Below are 21,039 nucleotides of genomic sequence, written 5' to 3' on the forward strand. Positions count from 1 at the left end.
AATACTCAACAGAGAAAAGCTGAATGCCTTCCTGCTAAAATCTGGAACAAGACAAGGATGCCCACTCTCACCACTTCTACTCAACATAGTAGTGGAAGTCCTAGCCACAGCAATTAGACAAACAGAAGAAACAAAATGTATCCAAATTGGAAGAGAAAAGGTAAAATTGTCACTCTAAGCAGATGACATGACATTATATATAGAAAACCCTAAGGACTCCACACAAAAACTACTCAAACTGATCAATGAATTCAGCAAAGTAGCAGAATACAAAATTAACATTCAAAAATCAGTTGCATTTCTGTGTACTAACAATGAATTATTAGAAAAGGAATATAAAATTATAATAGCTTTTAAAATCGCACCCCCAAAAACTAAATACCTAGGAATAAACCTAACAAGGAGGTGAAAGATTAATATGCTGAGAACTATAAAACATTAATCAAGGAAATTAGAGAAGATTCAGAGAAATGGAAAGATACTCCATGCTCCTGAATTGAGAGAATTAATATCGTCAAGATGGCCATATTACCCAAAGCAGTCTGCAGATTCAATGCAATCCCTATCACATTACCCATGATGTTTTTTCACAGAACCAGAGGAAACAATCCAAAAATTTATATGGAACCATAAAAGACCCAGAATTGCCAAAGCAATCCTGAGGGGGGGAAAAAAACAAAAAACAAACAAACAAACAAAAAAAACAAAAACCAAGCGGGAGGCAAAACTCTCCCAGTATTTCAGACAATATTACAAGCTACAGTAATCAAGACAGTGTAGTACTGGTACAAAAACAGACATACAGACCAATGGAACAGAATAGAGAATGCAATGAAACTGGAACACCTCCTCACACCATACACAAAAATAAACTCAAAACAACTTAAAGACTTACATAAAACAAGACACCATCAGACTACTAGAAGAGAACATAGAAAAAACATTTTCTGATATCAACCATACTAATGTTTTCTCAGGTCAGTCTCCCAAAGCAACAGAAATAAAAGCAAAAATAAACCAATGGGACCTAATTGAACTGAAACTTCTGCACAGCAAAGAAAACCATAAAGAAAGAGACAATTTACAGAATGGGAGAAAATAGTTTCAAACAATGCAACTGACAAGGGTTTAATCTCTAAAATATACAAACAACTTATACAACTCAACAGCAAAAAAGCCAACAACTCAGTTGAAAAATAGTCAAAAGACGTGAATAGACTTTTCTCCAAAGAAGACATAACAAGTGGCCCACAGGCACATGAAAAAAAGGTTCATCATCATTAATGATTAGAGAAATGCAAATCAAAACTACAATGAGGTACTACTTAATGCTGGTCAGAATGGCCATCATTAGTAAGTTTACAAATAACAAATCCTATGCTGTTGGTGGGAATATAAACTGGTACAACCACTATGGAAAACATTATGGAGGTACCTCAGAACACTAAATATAGAACTACCGTATGATCCAGCAATCCAACACTTTGGGCATCTATCTGGACAAAATTTTCATTCAAAAAGATACATGCATCTGTGTGTTCATTGCAGCACTATTTACAAGAGCCAAGACATGGAAACAACTTAAATGTCCATCAACAGATGTATGGATTAAGAAGATGTGGTACATATATACAATGGAATACCACTCAGCCACAAAAAAAGAACAAAATAATGCCATTTGCAACAACATGGATACAATTAGAGAGTCTCATACTAAGCAAAGTAAGTCAGAAAGAGAAAGACAAATACCGTATGATATCACTTATATCTGGAATCTAATATATGGCACAAGTGAACCTTTCCACAGAAAAGAAACTAATGGATTTGGAACAGAGTTGTGGTTGCCAAGGGGGTGGGGGAGGGAGTGGGATGGACTGGGAGTTTGGGGTTAGTAGATGCAAACTGTAGAATTTGGAGTAGATAAGCAGTGAGGTCCTGCTGTGGAACTATATCTAATCATTTGTGATGGAACATGATGGAGGATAATGTGACAAAAAATGTATATATATATGCATAGCTTTGTCACTTTGCTGTACAGCAGAAATTTACAATAGAACTTTGCAAATCTACTGTAATAAAAATAAAATAATTTTAAAAATAGGTAAATAACAGGAACTTACTATATAGCACAGGGAACTATATTCAATATCTTATAATAACCTATAATGGAAAAGAATCTGAAAAAGAATATTTATTCCATATATGTATTAGTGAATCACTTGGCTGTACACCTGAAACTAGTACGACATTGTAAATTAACTGTTTCAGTATTTTTTTTTTAAATAAAGGCTAAAAAAGGATTAAAAAAATCAAGTTCACTCTAACTCTGCTTAAAAAAAATTGCTTTGGCTATTTGGTGTCTATTCTGCTTCTGTACAAATTTTAGGGCTGCTTTTCCTATTTTTATGAAAAATGATATTGGAATTTATTATTTATTTCTTGCTTTTTAGGGCCACATCTGCAGCATATGGTGGTTCCCAGGCTAGGGGTCGAATTGGAGCTGTAGCTGCCAGCCTACACCACAGCTCATGGCAATGCCAGATCCTTAACCCACTGAGTGAGGCCAGGGATCGAACCCACAACCTCATGGTTCCTAGTCGGATTCACTAACCACTGAGCCACAACAGGAACTCCACTATTGGAACTGTAATAGGGATTTATTGAACCTGTGTGATTGCTTTGATAAAGTGAACATTTTAACATTATTAATTCTTCCACTACCTGGGCACAGAATATATTTCCATTTATTTGCTTTAATTTCTTCCATCAATATACTGTTGCTTTTAGTATAAGGTTTTTCACCTCCTTGTCTAAATGTATTCTTAGGTATTTTATTCTTTTTGATTCAATTGTAAATGAGTTTTTTTTAAAAAAATTCTTTTTGTTAGTTCCTTATTAATGTTTATAAAGGAAGATTTTTGTATATTGATTTATATTCTGCAACATTAGTGAATTCATTTATTAGTTCTGATAGGTTTTGTGCTCAGTTTTCTGTATGTAATGTTACCTGAAAATAAAGATAGTTTTACTTCTTCCTTTATGATTTTAATGCCTTTTATTTCTTTTTCTTGCCTAATTGCTCTGGCTAGGACTTTCATTATCATGTTAAATAAAGGTAGTGAGAATGGAAATTTTTGTCTTGTTTCTGATCTTAGATGAAAAGCTTTCAACTTTTCATGATTGAGTATGATAGTAGCTGTAGGCTTGTCATATATGGCCTTTATTACGTTGAGGCATGTCCCTGCTATGGCTAAATTGTTAGGAGTTTTTATCATGAATGGATGTTGATTTTTGTGCAAATACTTTCTCTGCATGTATTCAGATGATCACATGGTTTTTATCCTTCATTTTGTTAATATAACATATTGCATTAATTGGTTTCTGGATGTTGAAACTCACTTGATCATGGTGTACAATCTTCTTAATGTATTTGAATTTGGTTTGCTAATAGTTTTGTTGCATCTGTATTCATCAGGGATATTATCCTGCAAATTTCTTTTTTGGTAGTGTTCTCATCTGGTTTTTCCTGGGCTCATAAAATGGGTTTTAAAGTGTTCTCTCCTCTAGTTTATTTCCTTTTAATTTTTTTTCCTGTATGTTGGATTTTTTTTGCATAAATGGGACATTTTATATGTAATTTTTTACTTGGCTTTTTTTCTTTTTTACTTAATAACATATATCTTTATATACACAGTGGTCATAGCTACATTGAATTCTATCTTATGGATGAATCATAATATATTTAATAATTCTTTTATTGTGGACACGGGTTTGAGAATAAATAATGCTATATTATATGTCTTTGATACAAATATTTGTCTACATGTACTCTTAGAAATATACTAACTGGGTCAAGGGATATTTTTAGGTTTGGGAGAATGTTTACCATATGTATATGGTAAAAACTCTCCAGATAGCCTTTAAAAATGAGTGCACATTTACTTCATCTTTGCCACACTTAATATATTACTTTAATGGATGCCAATTTGCTATAAATTTAATGGTTGCCAATTATTTTAATGGTTGCCAATTTTAATGATTGTCAGTACTTGCAACATGTTATTTTATTTTTCACCTATTTCCTTACTAGTGAGGTTGAGTAAGTATATTTATTTTGTAAAATGTTTGTTCATTTCCTTTGCCTAGTCTTTTTGTGATGAGAAATCAGTATTATTTTTATTTTTAGTTATTTATTTGTCTTTTTAGGGCTGCACGTCTGGCATATGGAAGTTCCCACACTAGGTGTTGAATCAGAGCTGCAATTGCCAGGCTTATACCGAAGCAACACCAGATCCTTAACCCACTGAGTGAGGCCAAGGATCGAACCGGCTTCCTCATGGCTACTAGTTGGGTTCATTACTGCTGAGCTGTGACAGGAACTCCTATTTTTTAAAATTATTATTATTTATTTATTTTATTATTTATTTTTGCTTTTTTTTTAGGGCTACATCCATGGCATATGGAGGTTCCCAGGCTAGGGGTCCAATCGGAGCTGTAGCCACCAGCCTACACTACAGCCACAGCAAAGCCAGATCCTTAACCCATTGAGCGAAGCCAGGGATTGAACCTGCAAATTCATGGTTCCTCTGACTCATTTCCACTGTCCCACGACGGGAGCTCCAGGAACTCCTATTTTTATTTTTAAAGATTTATTTCCATATTAACTTTTTAAAATATTTTTTACAGATGTCATAACTAATTTGCATTTAATTTTTGTGTGTGTGGTATTTTTGACATAGTGGAGTTTTAAATGGCTATATAGTCATTATATTGACTTTCCTCTTTGTGATTTTTGCCCATCTGTTTTAGTTTTATAATTCCTTTTTCTTTGAAATTTCTTTCCCAGCTAAGAATCAGCCAAGAATTCCCCTGTCTATTCATTGTGCCTTAAATGATTTCATTATTTACATTTCACATATCTGTGTAGAATTTATTTTTGTGTGAGGTTACTATCAAACTTGATTTTTTCCCCACGTACTTTGCCAATTTTTCTAGCAACTTATGTGGATAAACCCACATTCCTCAGTGGTTTATGTTTTCCTTGTAATATACAAAATAATTACCAAGATCTGTTTCAGATCTTACTTTTGTGTTCTGCTGACCTGCTGCCAATTCTTTTTTTTTAAAATTCATATCACACTTTTTAAATTGTTTACTTTGTAATAATAACTCATAGAACAAGATACCACCCCACCCCTACACATGGGTCTCTTTTCCCAAAATTTCCTTTGGCTATTTTTTGAGGGGGGAGGAAGAAAAGTGGGGAACAAGTAGTAAGATTAGTGGTTTTTTAATCCCATTCCTCAATTAAGGCAATAGAAACATGTAACCAGAACAGTAACCTTTTTATCATAACTTGAAAGTATATATTTATTCGTCTAGCAGCTCTACCAACTTCTCTGAAAATACATTTTTTAAAAATGGAAATGAAGCATAGTTTTGTTTCCAACTTCTGAAGAGTTCCACATGCCTTAAGATCGTTTTCTTTTTCTTTTGCCAGTTTTAGCATTTTGCATTTTATTTGATGATGCTATAGCTTGGTTAATAGATTTTGTTTTAGGAGTTACAAAAATATTCCTCGATGAGTTTGATGAGTGTTATGAAATATCTCGTCCTTTTGTTGTTGTCATTGAATCTTTATTTCATAATCATAAACCTAACTCTTCCATCCAGCAAGACTTGGAGGGAGGGGGTCAAGGAAAATATGGAGCCCAGAGAAGTGCAGTGAGAATGCAGAAACTATGGGACGATGTATGTGGTTGGGGTTGGTGGATGCTCTCCTGAGCTACAGCAAGAATGGTCTGCTGGTTAAGACAGAATGCAAGTCCAAGTTATTAAGAGTTGTCCACCATAGGCAGTAGTAATGTCTTCTCTGGTCTTGCCAGACCCATAGTGCCCCGTGCCTTCCACAATATTCATGGCCTCTTTCACCTTGCCAGGGACCATCCAACCACTCTGTCTTGACAGTGAAGATGAAAAGCTTGGAAGCATTAGTGTTGGGTCCAGCACTGCCATGGACCAGATGCCCAGATCTGTATGCTTTGGGATAAAATTATCTTCATCAAATTTCTCCCTTAGATGGACTTGCTGCCAGGGGCCTAATGGCATGTGAAGTTACCACCCTGGCACATAGCCCTGGAATAGTTCATGGAAAGCAGAAAGCCTTATAACAAATCCCTTCTCCACAGTGTTCAGAGCATGAAAGTTGGCTGCTTGTCTTTGGAACTGGTTTGGAAACAGCTCAAAGGAGACATGGCCCAAGAGCTTGCTGGCAATGGCCATGTCAAAGATCATGGGGTGGGTAACCATGGCTGGACAGGGCTCTAAAGCTCCAAGAGGGTGGCCATGATGTCTTCAAAGCTATCTTGTTCTTCGACTTAGGTGTTTTTCCCAAGAATCACAATAGAGAGACTAGTTATGAAAGGTATTTCTGAAACATGCTTGCATTTTGTGCACAATATTTGACTTCGTTCATTCACACAACACATCTTTTTTTTAGCATCTTCACTGTGAGCCAGGTACCACTGTTGTGGGTGCTGTGGATGTAGCAGGGACTACGAGTAGTGTAATTCTGGTGGGGAAGGCAAATAGGACATAAGCAAATACATAAAAATGTAATGGAGTGGAGCTAAGTGCTCCGAAGAAAAGCACAGCAGGGAAAAAGGAAAGAGAGTGACACCCTTGTGTAGGATGATGGGGAAAGGCTCTCTGATTAGGTGGTATTGGCAGAGACTTGACAGACAGGAGGGAGCAAGTAGCAAGTTACACACACTGCTGGATTCATTAAGGAGATCACTGTATCCAGAGCGGGGGAGGGAGTCAAACAGCAGTGGGACATGAGGTCAGAGATGGATCCAGGGATCAGATGAAAGAGTTAGATTTTAGGAGTATGATGAGAGGCCCTTGGAAGATTCTGAGCAGAAGAGTGACACGATTTGCTGTCATCTTGCTCGTATTTCTCTGGCTGCCAATGCAATAAGTGAAATTGTTTCCATTCAATACAAACATTGGGAGAGGAGTTCCCCCTCTGGTGCAGGGAGTTAAGGATCTGGCAGTGCTGCAGCTGTGGTGTAGGTTGCAGCTGCAGCTTGGATTCCTTCCCTGGCCCAGGAACTGCCGTATGCCTTGGGTGCAGCCAAAACAAACAAACAAAACACACACACACACAAATTGGGAGAATAGCAGACTTTGGAGTATTGGGGATTCAGGAGTTCTGTTTGGTCATATTACATTGGAGGTGTCTGTTAGTCACTTGAGAGGAGGTGTAATTGAACGATGTGTGAATCTGGAGCACAGGATCGAGATAACAATATCAGGGATATATGTTGGTTTAATGCCTTGGGGCAGATAACTCTGGGTGTATATTAGTTTCCTAGGGCTTCTGTAACAAATAACCATGAACTTTAGGGCTTAAAACAATAGAAATTATTGTTGCTCATAGTTCTGGAGGCTGAGGTCTGAAGTCTAGCAAGGTCTTGACCCCCAGGGGCTCCCGTCTTTGTTTTTTCCAGTTTCCACTACTCTGTAAGGTGTTCCTTGACATCTAGCCACATCAGCCCAATCTCTGCTTCCATGCGCATACTACTTCCTCCTCTTCTGTCTGTGGGATCCCCCTGCCTCTTTCTTTATTAAAAAAAAGTGTGTATATATATATAAGATATACATATATATCTTTTGTCTTTTTAGGGCTGCAACTGAGGCAATATGGAAGTTCCCAGGCTAGCGGTTGAATTGGAGCTGCAGCCAGTTACTTCAAGTGTAAAAAGTTAGTTTTTGATTTCTCTCTTTCTCTCTCTCTCTCTTTCTTCCTTTCTTTCTTCCTTCCTTTCTCTTTCTTTCTTTCTTTCTTTCTTTCTTTCTTTCTTTCTTTCTTTCTTTCTTTCTTTCTTTCTTTCTTTCTTTCTTTCTTCCTTTTAGGGCCACACTTGCAGCACACCGAGGCTCCCAGGCTAGGGGTCAAATTGGACCTATAGCTGCCAGCCTATGCCACAGCCACAGCCATGTGGGATCTGAGCCTTGTCTGAGACCTATACCACAGCTCACAGCAACACTGGATCCTCAACCCACTGAGCGAGGCTTAGAATTGAACCTGCGTCCTCGTGGATACTAGTCGGGTTTGTTAACTACTGAGCCATAACGTGAACTCCCTTTTTCTCCTTCTTTCTGTTGGAAGTTCTGTGTGTGCATGTGTTGTGTCAGTAACCTTGTTTCTTGATTAGTTTATGCTCATGGTGGAAATTTGGAAATTACAATATGTAAACATTAAAATGAGCTATTTCATTTCATTTTATTTCATTGGAAGTACAGCCAGTTTTTTCTAAGACTATTGTCTGGTTGCTTTTTATTTTTTTGGACTGGGCTCTGAGGCTTTTATACAAACATGACTGAATTAAGTGATATAACTGCCCAGCAGTTAGTGAAGGACAGTTTTGCTAACAACATGTCACCCTATGACTTTGGTTTGACTTTGGGTTTTAGGGTGCCCATGTAATGGGCTGGGCAGGGGCTCAGTTTTTAAAGAGGAGACCTTCCCAAATAGAGGGAGGCTGTACTGGTGACGGAAGGCAAATAGATCCAATCTATTTTTTAAAATGATTTTTATTTTTTCCATCATAGCTGGTTTACAGTGTTCTGTCCATTTTCTACTGTACAGCAAAGTGATCCAGTCACACATACATACATTCTTAATCTCACATTATCCTCCATCGTGTTTCATCACAAGTGATTAGATTTAGTTCCCAGGGCTATACAGCAGGATCTCATTGCTTATCCATTCCAAAGGCAGTAGTTTTTGCACATCAAAGGAAATCATTAAAAAGCACACACACACAAAAAGATAACTTCTAGAATGGGAGAAAATAGTTTCCAACAATGCAACTGGCAAGGGCTTAACCTCTAAAATATACAAACAACTTACACAACTCAACAGCAAAAATGCCAACAGCCCAACTGAAAAGTGGGCAAAAGGCCTGAATAGACATTTCTCCAAAAAAGATACACAGATGGCCAACAATCTATTTGTAGAATATGAAAACATGTTTTCAAGAGCCAGTCTTTGTTTACCCCTGTTTCCATGACACATTCATATGGAAGAATCCTTCCCCAGATGTTAACATGAAGGCAGTGGTAAAAATTCTTGAAATTTTAGGAAGCCCTAACAATGGAATCAGGGAGCTATTAATGTTTTATTAATGTTTCACATCTTTATAGCATCTCCATTCAATGTGTGAAAGATCAAACCAAGAGACAACAGTTCTGAGTCAGAACAAGTTTAAAAATCATCAAACTCATCTCAGTTAAAAACAGGTAAATTGTATAAATGATCTACTTTACTATAAACCTAAGCAAAAATACAACATCGTAGCTCAACTGTACTCCAAAAAAATTAAAAGGTAGCTTTAATTAGGTACTAGTTCATTACTGGAACTAGAGCCAATAATAAAACCTGAAACTATAAAACCAAAAAAAGGAGTTCCTGTCACAGCTCAGAGGTTAACAAACCTGACTAGCATCCATGAGGATGCCGGTTTGATCCCTGCCCTTGCTCAGTGGGTTAAGGATCCAGCATTGCTGTGTGCTTTGGTGTAGGTTGCAGATGCGGCTCAGATCCTGCATTGCTGTGGCTGTGATGTAGGCTGGCAGCTGCAGCTCTGATTTGACCCCTGGCCTGGGAACCTCCATATGCTGCCAGTACGGCCCTGAAAAAAGACTAAAAAATAAAAAATACCTCCCCCTCAAAAAAACAGGTAAATTGAGACAGATGAGACGAGGATGGCATTGAGGGTGCTGTCATGTGGTTTTTGAGTAATTTGGGGCTAAGATCCCCCTGAGATCTCCTCTAGCCCCCAGTTTAGCACCATAAGGTTGTGATAAGAAACTCTGACCAGAGGCTACTCTCTTTAAATCAAGCAGCTTTCTCTGAAGAAAGGGCCCGCTGAGCTTACTTACTAATCAGGATTCGTCTCTTAAAGATTTGGCAAAGCCTTTTCCATTTTCCCTTATGTATTTTATTTTCTTCTTTAAATTTTAATTATTTTTTAATGATGGTGATATTTGCTCATCTAAAATTGGTTCTAGTGACACGGAGAATATTCTTTCTGTGCCTTTGAAAAGTGGTTCTCAGTCTGGGTTAGGTGAACTTTGTTTATTTTTGCTTTTTAGGGCCACACTTGTGGCATATGGAAGTTTCCAGGCTAGGGGTTGAATTGGAGCTGCAGCTGTGGCCTACACCACAGCTCACAGCAATGCTGGATCCCTACCCCACTGTGTGAGGCCAGGGATTGAACCTGCGTCCTCAGAGATGCTAGTTAACCACTGCACCACAACAGGAACTGCCCATTATTTTAAATTACCTAAATTTTATGTGTAAATCTGTGGAAAATATAAACTGCTTAAAAATGCCAAATTCAAGTCCATTTATTACTGGGTAGAAGATGCTGCTCTGGAATATTAGGTCAGTATTTTGAAGAAGTTGAGTAAAGGAGTTCCCATCATGGCTCAGTGGTTAACGAATCTGACTAGGAACCACAAGGTTGCGGGTTCGATCCCTGGCCTCGCTCAGTGGGTTAAGGATCCGGCGTTGCCATGAGCTGTGGTGTAGGTCACACATGCAGTTCGAATCCTGCGTTGCTGTGGCTGTGGTGTGGGCCTATGACTACAGCTCCGATTAGATTAGGAGCCTGGGAGCCTCATATGCTGCGGGAGTGGTCCTAGAAAAGGCAAAAAGACAAAAAAAAAAAAAAAAAAAAAAAGAAATTGAGTAAAAACAAGAAGGAATACATTTTTACTTCATGATTCTGAAACTTGGGATCTGAACTGCTGACATAAATTGAAATCAGTATTCGTCTTCTCCTTTTGACCCCATATATTTTGCTTTGCCAAAACGCTAGATGAGAAAAAGGTCTTAAAAGTGGAAAGAAGGAAACTTGTGTTATAGAATCCAAATTACTCATTAATATGTGTTATTATCGGCTGAGAATAAATTTTAGAATTTAAAGTTCATTGCATTTGTCTTCCAATCAAGCCAAGGTTATTGAGAGCACCATATTGTTTTAGAAGATATATTTGGTGTCTTTGGGCACCTGAGGCCATTAAATCATTAACAGCTGCCAGAATGGAATAGACCAAATGTACTTGGAATTTAGTTCTTTGTAGTGGGGAAGTTTGTGGATTTCCTGGTTCAGCCCATCTGATGAGAAGAATAACTCAGAAACATGTTTGCTGGTTTCGCAGAATGAACAGTTTTGCCAGAGAATATGAGAAAGATGAGAGTAAACATAAATTTAAAAGACTATGTCAGAGTTCCCATTGTGGCGCAGCAGAAACGAATCTGACTAGTATCCATGAGGATTCGGGTTCAATCCCTGGCCTCTCTCAGTGGGTTAAGGATCCAGTGTTGCTGTGAGCTGTGGTGTAGGTCGCAGACGCCACTTGGATCTGATGTTGCTGTGGCTGTGGTGTAGGCGGCAGCTGTAGCTCTGATTCGACCCCTAGCCTGGGAACCTCCATAAGCTGCAGGTGAGGCCCTAAAAACCAAAAAAAAAAAAAAAAAAAAAGAGAGAGAGAGAGAGAGAGAGATGGTGTTGCCAGTTGTTAGGGTTTCCTCTGGTGCAAGGGGTCTCAGCCTTGGCTCTATTGATATCTTGGGCCAGAAAATTCTTCATTGTGGGGTCAATTCTGATGCCGCACGGTTCTGGCCACTAGCACCCTCTCCCCAGTTGTGACAGTCAAAAGTTTCTCCAGACAAAAGCCGGATGTCCTCATGGGGGCTGACTTGCCTCTGATTGAACCACTGGGCTAGACTACAGAGGTAACCCCCAAAGTCACAGCCAGCTTGATGGTCCAGGGAGAGTGGGAGGGAAGGGGCAGGCTTCCTGAGAACTTGGGGTTGTTGAATGTGTTATTGGGATGGGCTTTCACTGGGGAAGCATAGCAATTAAGGTTTAAGATTCAGGAGTTCCTGTTGTGGCTCAGTGCTAACAAACCCAATTAAGATCTGTGAGGATGCAGGTTCGATCCCTGGCCTCACTCAGTGGGTTAAGGATCCAGCATTACCGTGAGCTGTGGTGTAGGTCGCAGATGCAGCTCTGATTCAGCCCCTAGTCCGGGAACTTCCATATGCTGTGGGTGCAGCCCTGAAAAGAAAAGAAAAAAAAAAGAGAAAAAAAAAAGTTTTAAGATTCAGCAAATATATTGTATTGAGGAATATTAGATTCTTAAAAAACCTATAGTTAAATGAGAACAGCAGGTATACTATGAATGTTGGTAATTGATTGTCTTTTTTTTTAAAGTTTTTTTTGTTTTGTTTTTTGGGGCCACATCCATGACATGTGGAAGTTCCCAGGCTCTAGGGGTCGAATCGGTGCTGCAGCTGCCTGCCTACACCACAGCCACAGCAATGCCAGATCCAAGCCATTCCTTCGACCTACACCACAGCTCATGGCAACGCCAGATCCTTAATTCACTGAGTGAGGCCAGGGATCAAACCTGCATCCTCATGGATACTAGTTGGGTTCTGAGTCCCCTGAGCCACGGCGGGAACTCCGTGATTATCTTCTCTTTCACCTCACTCCAAAAAGCCTCACGTAAACACATATGACTGCTGAAACTAAATCTGTGGTAGGATGGCAGATTTCTTCGGGTGTGAATTTCCATTTGTGTAAATACATAGTATTTATAGTATAGTATAGTATACTAGTATACATAGTATTATCTGGAAACCTACCTAACCTTATATAATCATATAAATCATATCATTCATAATCAGATGAAGACTTAAGTGGCTCTTGTGGCAGAGACTGTATCCATTTACCATCCTGGACTTTTCCCAGCCTCCCTTTGAGTTTGGTAGGCTGGGGCTGTGTAACTAGTTCAGACCAGTGAGATGTGAGCTGAATCTAACTTCTGGGCTGAGGAAGTTAAAAACACGCCCTCTTCCCCCCTCATAGTGGGGCCTCACCAATATGTGTTCTGTGAACCAAAGAAGCGCTGCTTCATTCTTTCACTCTCTGTTCTCTTCTCTCTGTTTATGGAACATCTGCTAGTTGGATATTGGACTCTGAATCGATCCTATTCATTACTGTATTTTCCATAGTTATCATTTGATGTATTTTTCTACCTTTTGAGACTGGGGACTAGAAGGTTCAGCCCAGACTCAGAAGCACAGGGGTCCCTGTCGGTCACCTTTCTCCATATTAACACCCCTCTGGTGAGAAAGCCATGTGCCTGTGAAGTAAGCAGTTACTTGAAATGATGTTGCCCATGATCCAGTAACTTCTGCACTGAAGGAAGGATGGGGGCTTTGGGATTATTTTTTCAGTAAATAAAGGGTAAGATAATGAAATGACACTTGAGTGTCACGGGTGGCACTTGAGAGGCAGGATAGTTGATAATGAGGCGTGTCTAGACTGCCTGGATTAGTTTTGACTCTTCTTAATTATGTGGTCTTTGGCAAGTTCCTTTAGCTCTCTGAGCCTGACTTTGCTCATCTGTAAGATGGAATTCATTCTAGGTAATAAGTATGGAATATATGCGAAGTAATTAGAATAGTACCTGATCTGTTGCATGGAGTTCTTTTATAGTTCTTTTCCTTTGTTTTCCCTTCTTCTCCTCATCCCCCTTCCCTTCTTTTTCCTCTTCCTCCTCCTCCTCTTCCTCCTCCTCGTCCTCCTCCTCTTCCTCCTCCTTCTCTTCCTCCTCCTCTTCCTCCTCCCCTTCGTCATTCTCTTCCTCCTCCTCCTCTTCCTCCTCTTCTTCCTCTCCTTCTCTTTCATCTTCCTCTTCTTCTTCTTCCTCTTCCTTTTCTTCTTCCTCTTCCTCCTCTTCCTCTTCCTCCTCCTCCTCCTCTCCTCTTTTTCTACTTCCCTTAAAATGTTCCATGTATTGCAAGTTCTATTTAGGTGTTTGATGTGTCTGTGAATTGGGCTGCAACTCAAGAGAATTATGCCAAGCCTCTGGGGTCAAGAGCATTTTGAGGTCAATAAATACCCTGTTGTATTCCTCACTGTTAGTGTAAATCAGTTAGGTGCCTTCACAGTTCCAGTTGCTTTGTTTTTCCTACCAGGTGTATGACAGCTGCTAACATAAATGTTACTTATGGTCAAAGAGAAAAGTGCCCTTTCCTCTGGGCAGTTGCAGCTCCCTGTCGGTGTGCCATTTGGCAAGCAGAGCATCGGCTGGGCAAGATGCCTCTTGTGGCGCTCAGGCTGCGTGACTGTTCGGGGCACTGATGGGAGTATTAGCCCTGGAACTTGGAGATCTGGCTTTGGAAATTCACATCTCATGCTCCAGGGTGAATTCTGCAGGTTGGACTGGATTGCTGGTAATTGTACCTGATTTCTTTGCCCTTCCCTTGTTGGCTGAGGAGGGGGGCGAGCATGGAGTCCATTACTTGAAGGGCTTGGGTGTGAGTGGGACTCCACAGGTGTGTTGTCAGGTGGTCAGCACATGGATATTCTACTCTGGAGATTGGATGAGATCATGTAGGTATAGTGAGTGGAATAAGACAGCAGATGAACTAAGGGCTGAGGCCCCAAGGAACTCAGACTTTCAGAGATCAGGTGGAAGTATAGGTATGGGCAGGCGCATCTGAAAAGGAGACCTCACAAAGGGAGGAGGGGAATGAGGGTGAGCTGTCACAAAAGGTAAGAGAAGAGAGCGAAAACCTATGCCTACCTCTTGGAAATAGCTGTGCAGGCTGCTTGGGTGTGTACATCATGATAGTGATTCATGATGCATTGAAAGGGAATTCTAGCATTTCTCTTACCTCACTGATGAATCACCTCCTGTCTCATAGGTGAAAGCTTCCGATGCAGACGCCGGACTCTATGGCTTTGTTGAGTATTCTCTTTATGCCGGATTTCAAAGCTATGATGTGCCTCAAGCATTCCAGATTGACCCACATGATGGGCGAATCTGTGTTTCTCAAGATATCGACAGGGAAAGGGATCCAGACACCTATGATCTCTTGGTGAAAGCTAAGGATGGGGTAAGTCTTTACGTATGAAATTGTAAACATACTCAAAAGTGAACCAGTGTGTATGCATTAGATGGTACCAAGGATCATCAGTCAACGGTTGGCCAATCTTGGTTCATAAATCACTGCCTCTTTCCTTGGCTGGAGTGTTTCAAAGCAAATACCAGACATTGTATCATTTCATCCATAAATAGTTCAGTAATATCTCTAACAGATAATGACTTTTGAAAAACACAACTACAATACATTAACAGTAGTCCTTTAATATTTAGTATTGATTCCATTTAAAATTTACTAGATTACCTAAAAATATCTTTTAATAGCTGGCATGTTCAAACAGGTTCACAAATGGATTTGATTACTGTATCCCTCACATTTCAATCTGTAACCATGAGCCTCCCACCCTCCCCTTGACATTTTCTCCTATAGTATTTATTTTTGGAAAAAGATCAATTGTCCTGTATACTTTCCTTATTCTAAATGTGACTGATTACATCCTTGGGATTCATTTAATGTATTCTTATTATCATGGTTCCTATAAACTGGCATTTTGAGCCAGAGACTGATGAGTTCTGGCTGTATTTAGGTGGTTCTCTTTGCTTCTCTCTTTGCATCAGCAGATACATACCATAATTTCATTAGGAGTTGCAATAGGATGATTTTTTAAATTCTGTTATTCTTTTTGCATTCATTATCTGAAATTCTTCAATTAAGAAGAATGTTCTCTCATCAACTATTTGATTACCTTGAAATTTAATTTATACAGGAAAGGCAGGATAATGCTTGATTATTTCACTGTTTTTTTATCAGTTTTTAGAAAAATGAGTTGGTGCATTTACCATCTCCAAACATTACTGATGATTTTTCTTCCTAGTTTGATTGTAAATTCTTCTATTTTTATACATTTGATGTATTTCATATCATATTGCTGACCTTATCCTTTTTGTTTTGTTTTGTTTTGTTTGTCTTTTTAGGGCCATACCCCAGGCATGTGGAGGTTCCCAGGCTAGGGGTGGAATCGGAGCAACCAGCCGCCAGCCCACACCACAGCTCATGGGAATGCCGGATCCTTAACCTCCTGAGCAAGGCCAGGGATTGATCCCGTGTCTTCATGGATACTAGTCGGGTTTATCAACCACTGAGCCACGACAGGAACTCTGACCTTATCCTTTCTGATGTTCAAATTAATTGACCCATTTTAGATCAGAGGCAGCATCTTCAATTTGGCGCTTATGTCTTTTTTTTTGGTGAACTTTCAAATTAACATATAAAGTGCATGAAGAATATTGCACAGATCATAAGTGTACAGCTCAATGGATTTTTGCAAAATGAAAACCCATGCCTAGAAAGATGCAGAAACATCAGCAATACTCTAAAAGTCCCTGCTCTCCTATCCCCCCAACCCTTTGAGGGTAATCATGGTGAATTCTAATACCAAATATTATTTGCCTACTTTCAAGCTTTCAGGGAATGAATTCATCCAGTATGGGTTTTTTTGGTTCTTTTACAGGGCATTATCTATGAGCGTCATTCATTCTGTTGTGTGGAGCAATAGTTTATTCATTCTCATGGGTTTATAGTATTCTTTCATGTGAATTTACGATAATCTTTAATCTGTTTTATAATTGATGGGCTCTATTTTAGGTAATGACAAATAATATCTCTAATAACTGTCTTACACATGTAATTTATTGCACAAATGTAAGCATTTATTTTGGGTGTATATTTAGGAATGGAATTGCTACATTATAAGAAAATCAAACAACTTTTTAAAACAATTGTACCAATTTCTACTCCCGCCAATTTTATTTATTCCACATCATTCCCAACATTTGGTACTTAATGATTTTTGTTTGTTTGTTTGTTTGTTTGTTTTTTGGTCTTTTAGGGCCATACCCACAGCATATGGAAGTTCCCTGACTAGGGGTCAAATTGGAGCTGCAGATGCCAGCCTACACCACAGCCACAGCAACTGGGGATCCAAGCCACAGCTGTGACCTACACCATGGCTTATGGCAACGCCAGATCCTTAACCCACTGAGTGAAGCCAGGGATCAAACCTGCATCCTCGTGGATCCTAGTTGGGTTCGTTAGTATTATAAACTCCCTTTAATGTCTGTTTAATTATAGCAGTTCTGTACCTGGGTGATGCTGTATCACACTGGAATTTTACTTTGCATTTCCTTGATGACTAGTGAATCGGGCACTTTTAAAACATTTATTGGCTATCTGTAGAACTTGTTTGGTGAAGTGTCTAATTCTTTATCCATTTTCTGTTGTACAGTTGGCTTCCTTTTCTTCTTGATTTGTGTGAATTCTTTATTTTATTTTTTTTTTCTTTTTGCCTTTGTAGGGCCACACCTGTGGCATTTGGAGGTTCCCAGGCTAGGGGTCGAATCAGAACTGTAGCTGCCGGCCTATACCACAGCCACAGCAACGCAGGATCCAAGCCACATCTGCGACCTACACCATAGCTCATGTCAATGCCGGATCCTTAACCCTCTGAGCAAGGCCAGGGATCGAACCTGCAACCTCATGGTTCCTTGTCAGATTTGTTTCTGCTGTGCCACGATGGGAACTCTGATTTGTGTGAATTCTTTATGTTTTTGGCAGGCAAGCCCTTTGTTGTATATGTTTATGCATGTATCGTCTGCATTTTCATGGCTTGCCTTTTCACTCCCTTAATGGAGTCTTTTGAGGAATAGAAATTCTTCATTCTAGTAAAACTCAGTGAATCCATTTGTTTCCCTTTACAGCTAATACTTTTTCTGTCCTTTTAAGCAGTACTTGCTTATGTGGACCTGAAGGTACTCTCGTGTTTTCTCAAAAAAATTGTATTGTTTTTACCTTTCCACTTATTATTATTTCAGTCTAGCAGGAGGAAGGTTTATTTTCCCCCAATATGGATGTTCAGTTGACCCAGCATTCACTGTACTATACACTCACCTTGGTTATGAATCAGGTGATGGTATATGCATGTGTGTGTCTCCTAGACACCTGATTTTTGACCCATTTATCTCCCTTTGTCCTAGCTCCATCGTCCCTTAATTGTTTAAGCTTTTCAATAGGTCACGATATCATCTATTTATTTAGCTTGTCCTTCCCTTTTGAGATTGCCTTGATTGTTCCTGACCATTTATATTTCCGAGTCCATCTTAGAAACAGCTTGTTCAGGGAGTTCCCATCGTGGCGCAGTGGTTAACGAATCCGACTAGGAACCATGAGGTTGCGGGTTCGATCCCTGCCCTTGCTCAGTGGGTTAACGATCCGGCGTTGCCGTGAGCTGTGGTGTGGGTTGCAGACGCGGCTCAGATCCCGCGTTGCTGTGGCTGTGGCGTAGGCCGGTGGCTACAGCTCCGATTCAACCCCTAGCCTGGGAACCTCCATATGCCGTGGGAGCGGCCCAAGAAATAGCAACAATAACAACAACAACAACAAAAAAAGACAAAAGACAAAAAAAAAAAAAAAAAAAAAAGAAACAGCTTGTTCAATTTTCATTGCATTGGACAGCAAATATAGCCTGCTGTACACAGTATGCTCCACATTTATTTTGTCACTGAGTCTGTTTTGGAGACTTTGTTTCTTTTTTATCTGCTTACGACTCACTTGTGGAGATAGGTACTGCTAACACTTTTTGATCTCATCTTTATCTTCTGAAATTAGTGGGAGAAACTACCTACTTAGGACATGCTTTGAGGAGAAAAATGAGACTAAATATATTTATTACAGGTAATCATGTAGAAATTAACATGGGAGTTCCCGTTGTGGCACATCAGAAACACATCCAACTAGTGACCATGAGGTTTCAGGTTCAATCCCTGGCCTTGCTCAGTGGGTTAAGGATTGGCATTGCCATGAGCTGTGGTATAGGTTGCAGATGAGGCTTGGATCCCGAGTTGCTGTGGCTGTGGTGTAGGCCAGTGGCTACAGCTTCCATTCAGCCTCTAGCCTGGGAACTTATGTATGCTGTGGGTGTGGCCCTAAAAAGAAAAAAAAAAAAAACATGAAAATAAAGTCATTCAGACTCATCATTACCATGATCATTACTGTGATCTATTTGGCTAGATCTTATCAACCCCATCTAGGTGGTTTTAGGAATTTCTGCTTCCATGGAAGAAAAGGAGGAAACAAAAGTAAGAGTGAATAGGAAAATTTAGGTTACTTCAAGTCTATGTGATTATTTAAAGCTCAGTATATATGCACACATAAACATCTACCCAAGGCTTCAGAAACTTCTTCTTAATAGATTTTGAGGCAGTTGTAAAAGACCATCCTAGATTGAACAAACAATTTAAATCCAGTACTGTAGTGGTAGAACATCTGTTTCTAATTTGTTGGCTTCTTCAGATGATTTTATAAAAGTATATGTAGAAATTACCTTAGTAGAAATAAGTTCACCTGATGCCAGAATTTTTTTTTCACTACCGAAAGGTAGTGCATTAATTAGGAGCATTGGCAGTGGAATAAAAAAATCAACCCAGATATTTAATTTCAACCTCCTCACTTGCTTCTTTCTGGGTCCGTATTGAATCTACTCTGTACATTTATTTACTCTGTGAAGAAAGTTTTCTTTCCGTCTCAGCTCACCAGTCTCCATTGCAACACCAAGTGTATCTTTTTTTTTTTTTTCTTTTTGGTCTTTTTGCCCTTTCTAGGGCCGCTCCTGAGGCATATGGAGGTTCCTAGGCTAGGGGTCAAATCAGAGCTGTACCTGCCGGCCTACGCCACAGCCACAGCAATGCGGGATCCGAGCCGTGTCTGCCACCTATACCACAGCTCATGGCAACGCCGGATCCTTAAGCCACTGAGCAAGGCCAGGGATCGAACCTACAACCTCATGGTTCCTAGTCGGATTCGTTAACCACTGCGCCATGTCGGGAACTCCATCAAGTGTATCTTTAACCACACTATCCCTCTGTAATGTGTTCCCAGATTGAACACAGGGTTAGGAGATGCATTTTTTTTTTTCTCCAGCTAAAAGGTGTCTTATTTTCAGGATAATTAAGTGGCTATGACACTTATGTTAATTTTTAGAAAATCAAAGAAGAGACCATCTTCAGGTTCACGATTGCTATGGTGTGAATGTTTGTTCCCCTCAAATTCATGTGTTGAAATCCTAAAGCCCAAGGTGACTTGTATTAGGAGGTGGGGACTTCAGAATGTGATGAGGTCATCAGGGTGGGGCCCTCATCCGTGAAATTAGTGCCCTGATGAAGGAGGTCCCGGAGAGCTCCCTAGCCTCTCCTGTTCTCTGAGGACACAGCAAGAAGGTGGGAGTCTCCAGGCCAGAACCCAGCTGTGATCTCAGTCTTCCAGCCTCCAGACCATGATCAATCAATTCTGTTGTTTCTAAGCCATCACTCTGTAGTATTTGTTACAGCATCTCAAGTGAACTGAGACAGTGATACATGTGAATCAGAATTCTTCCTGTAGCTCCCGTTGTGGCTCAGTGGGTTAAGAACCCAACTAGTATCCATGAGGATGAGGGTTCGATCCCTGCCCTCGCTCAGTGGATATGACATTGCTGTGAGCTTCTGTGTAGGTTGCAGACGTGGCTGGGATCCCACCTTGCTGTGGCTGTTGTGTAGGCCAGTAGCTGCAGCTCTGATTGGACCCTTAGCCAGGGAACTTCCATAGGCTGCAGGTATGGCCGTAAAAAGACAAAAAAAAAAAAAAAAAAAAAAGAGAGAGAGAGAGAGAGAATATTCGTCTGTAAAAATTCCTTATTTTGTAGCTAGAATCCCTGTTCCCCCCACCAACAAAGTACAATGTGTTACAGATTTGTTAGAACAGAAACATCCTTCCTGTGGGTACTTCATATTCAAGGTTTTCTTCCTGTTACAGATGGGGGCTGGTCTGTACCGTGCCTGGTTTAATATAAGCTTTGTTATTATTTAGTAGTGGGTAAGGAGACAACTACCATTGAAAAAGCTGTGTGAGTAACACATCTGTTACTCAGAGATCCCAAGGGGGGAGATGCCACATTATGGGAGAGGGTGTGTATGTTGTGGGCACACAATGGGAAGCCCTGGGAATGCTTGGAAGACAGAGGGAGAGAGGGAAGA

The 21,039-nt window shown here is 39.9% G+C and overlaps 1 protein-coding gene across 1 annotated transcript in view; it reads left to right on the top strand.

Annotated features, from left to right (window-relative positions):
* The window catches only part of DCHS2 (dachsous cadherin-related 2), a 272,450-nt gene that overhangs the window by 119,028 nt on the left and 132,383 nt on the right, over nucleotides 1-21,039 (top strand). Inside the window, 1 exon segment of the mRNA XM_021101485.1 lies at nucleotides 14,795-14,986. Coding sequence (XP_020957144.1) covers nucleotides 14,795-14,986 — 192 coding nt within the window.

Source organism: Sus scrofa, chromosome 8 (genome assembly GCF_000003025.6).
Source record: "Sus scrofa isolate TJ Tabasco breed Duroc chromosome 8, Sscrofa11.1, whole genome shotgun sequence".
NCBI lineage: Eukaryota > Metazoa > Chordata > Mammalia > Artiodactyla > Suidae > Sus > Sus scrofa.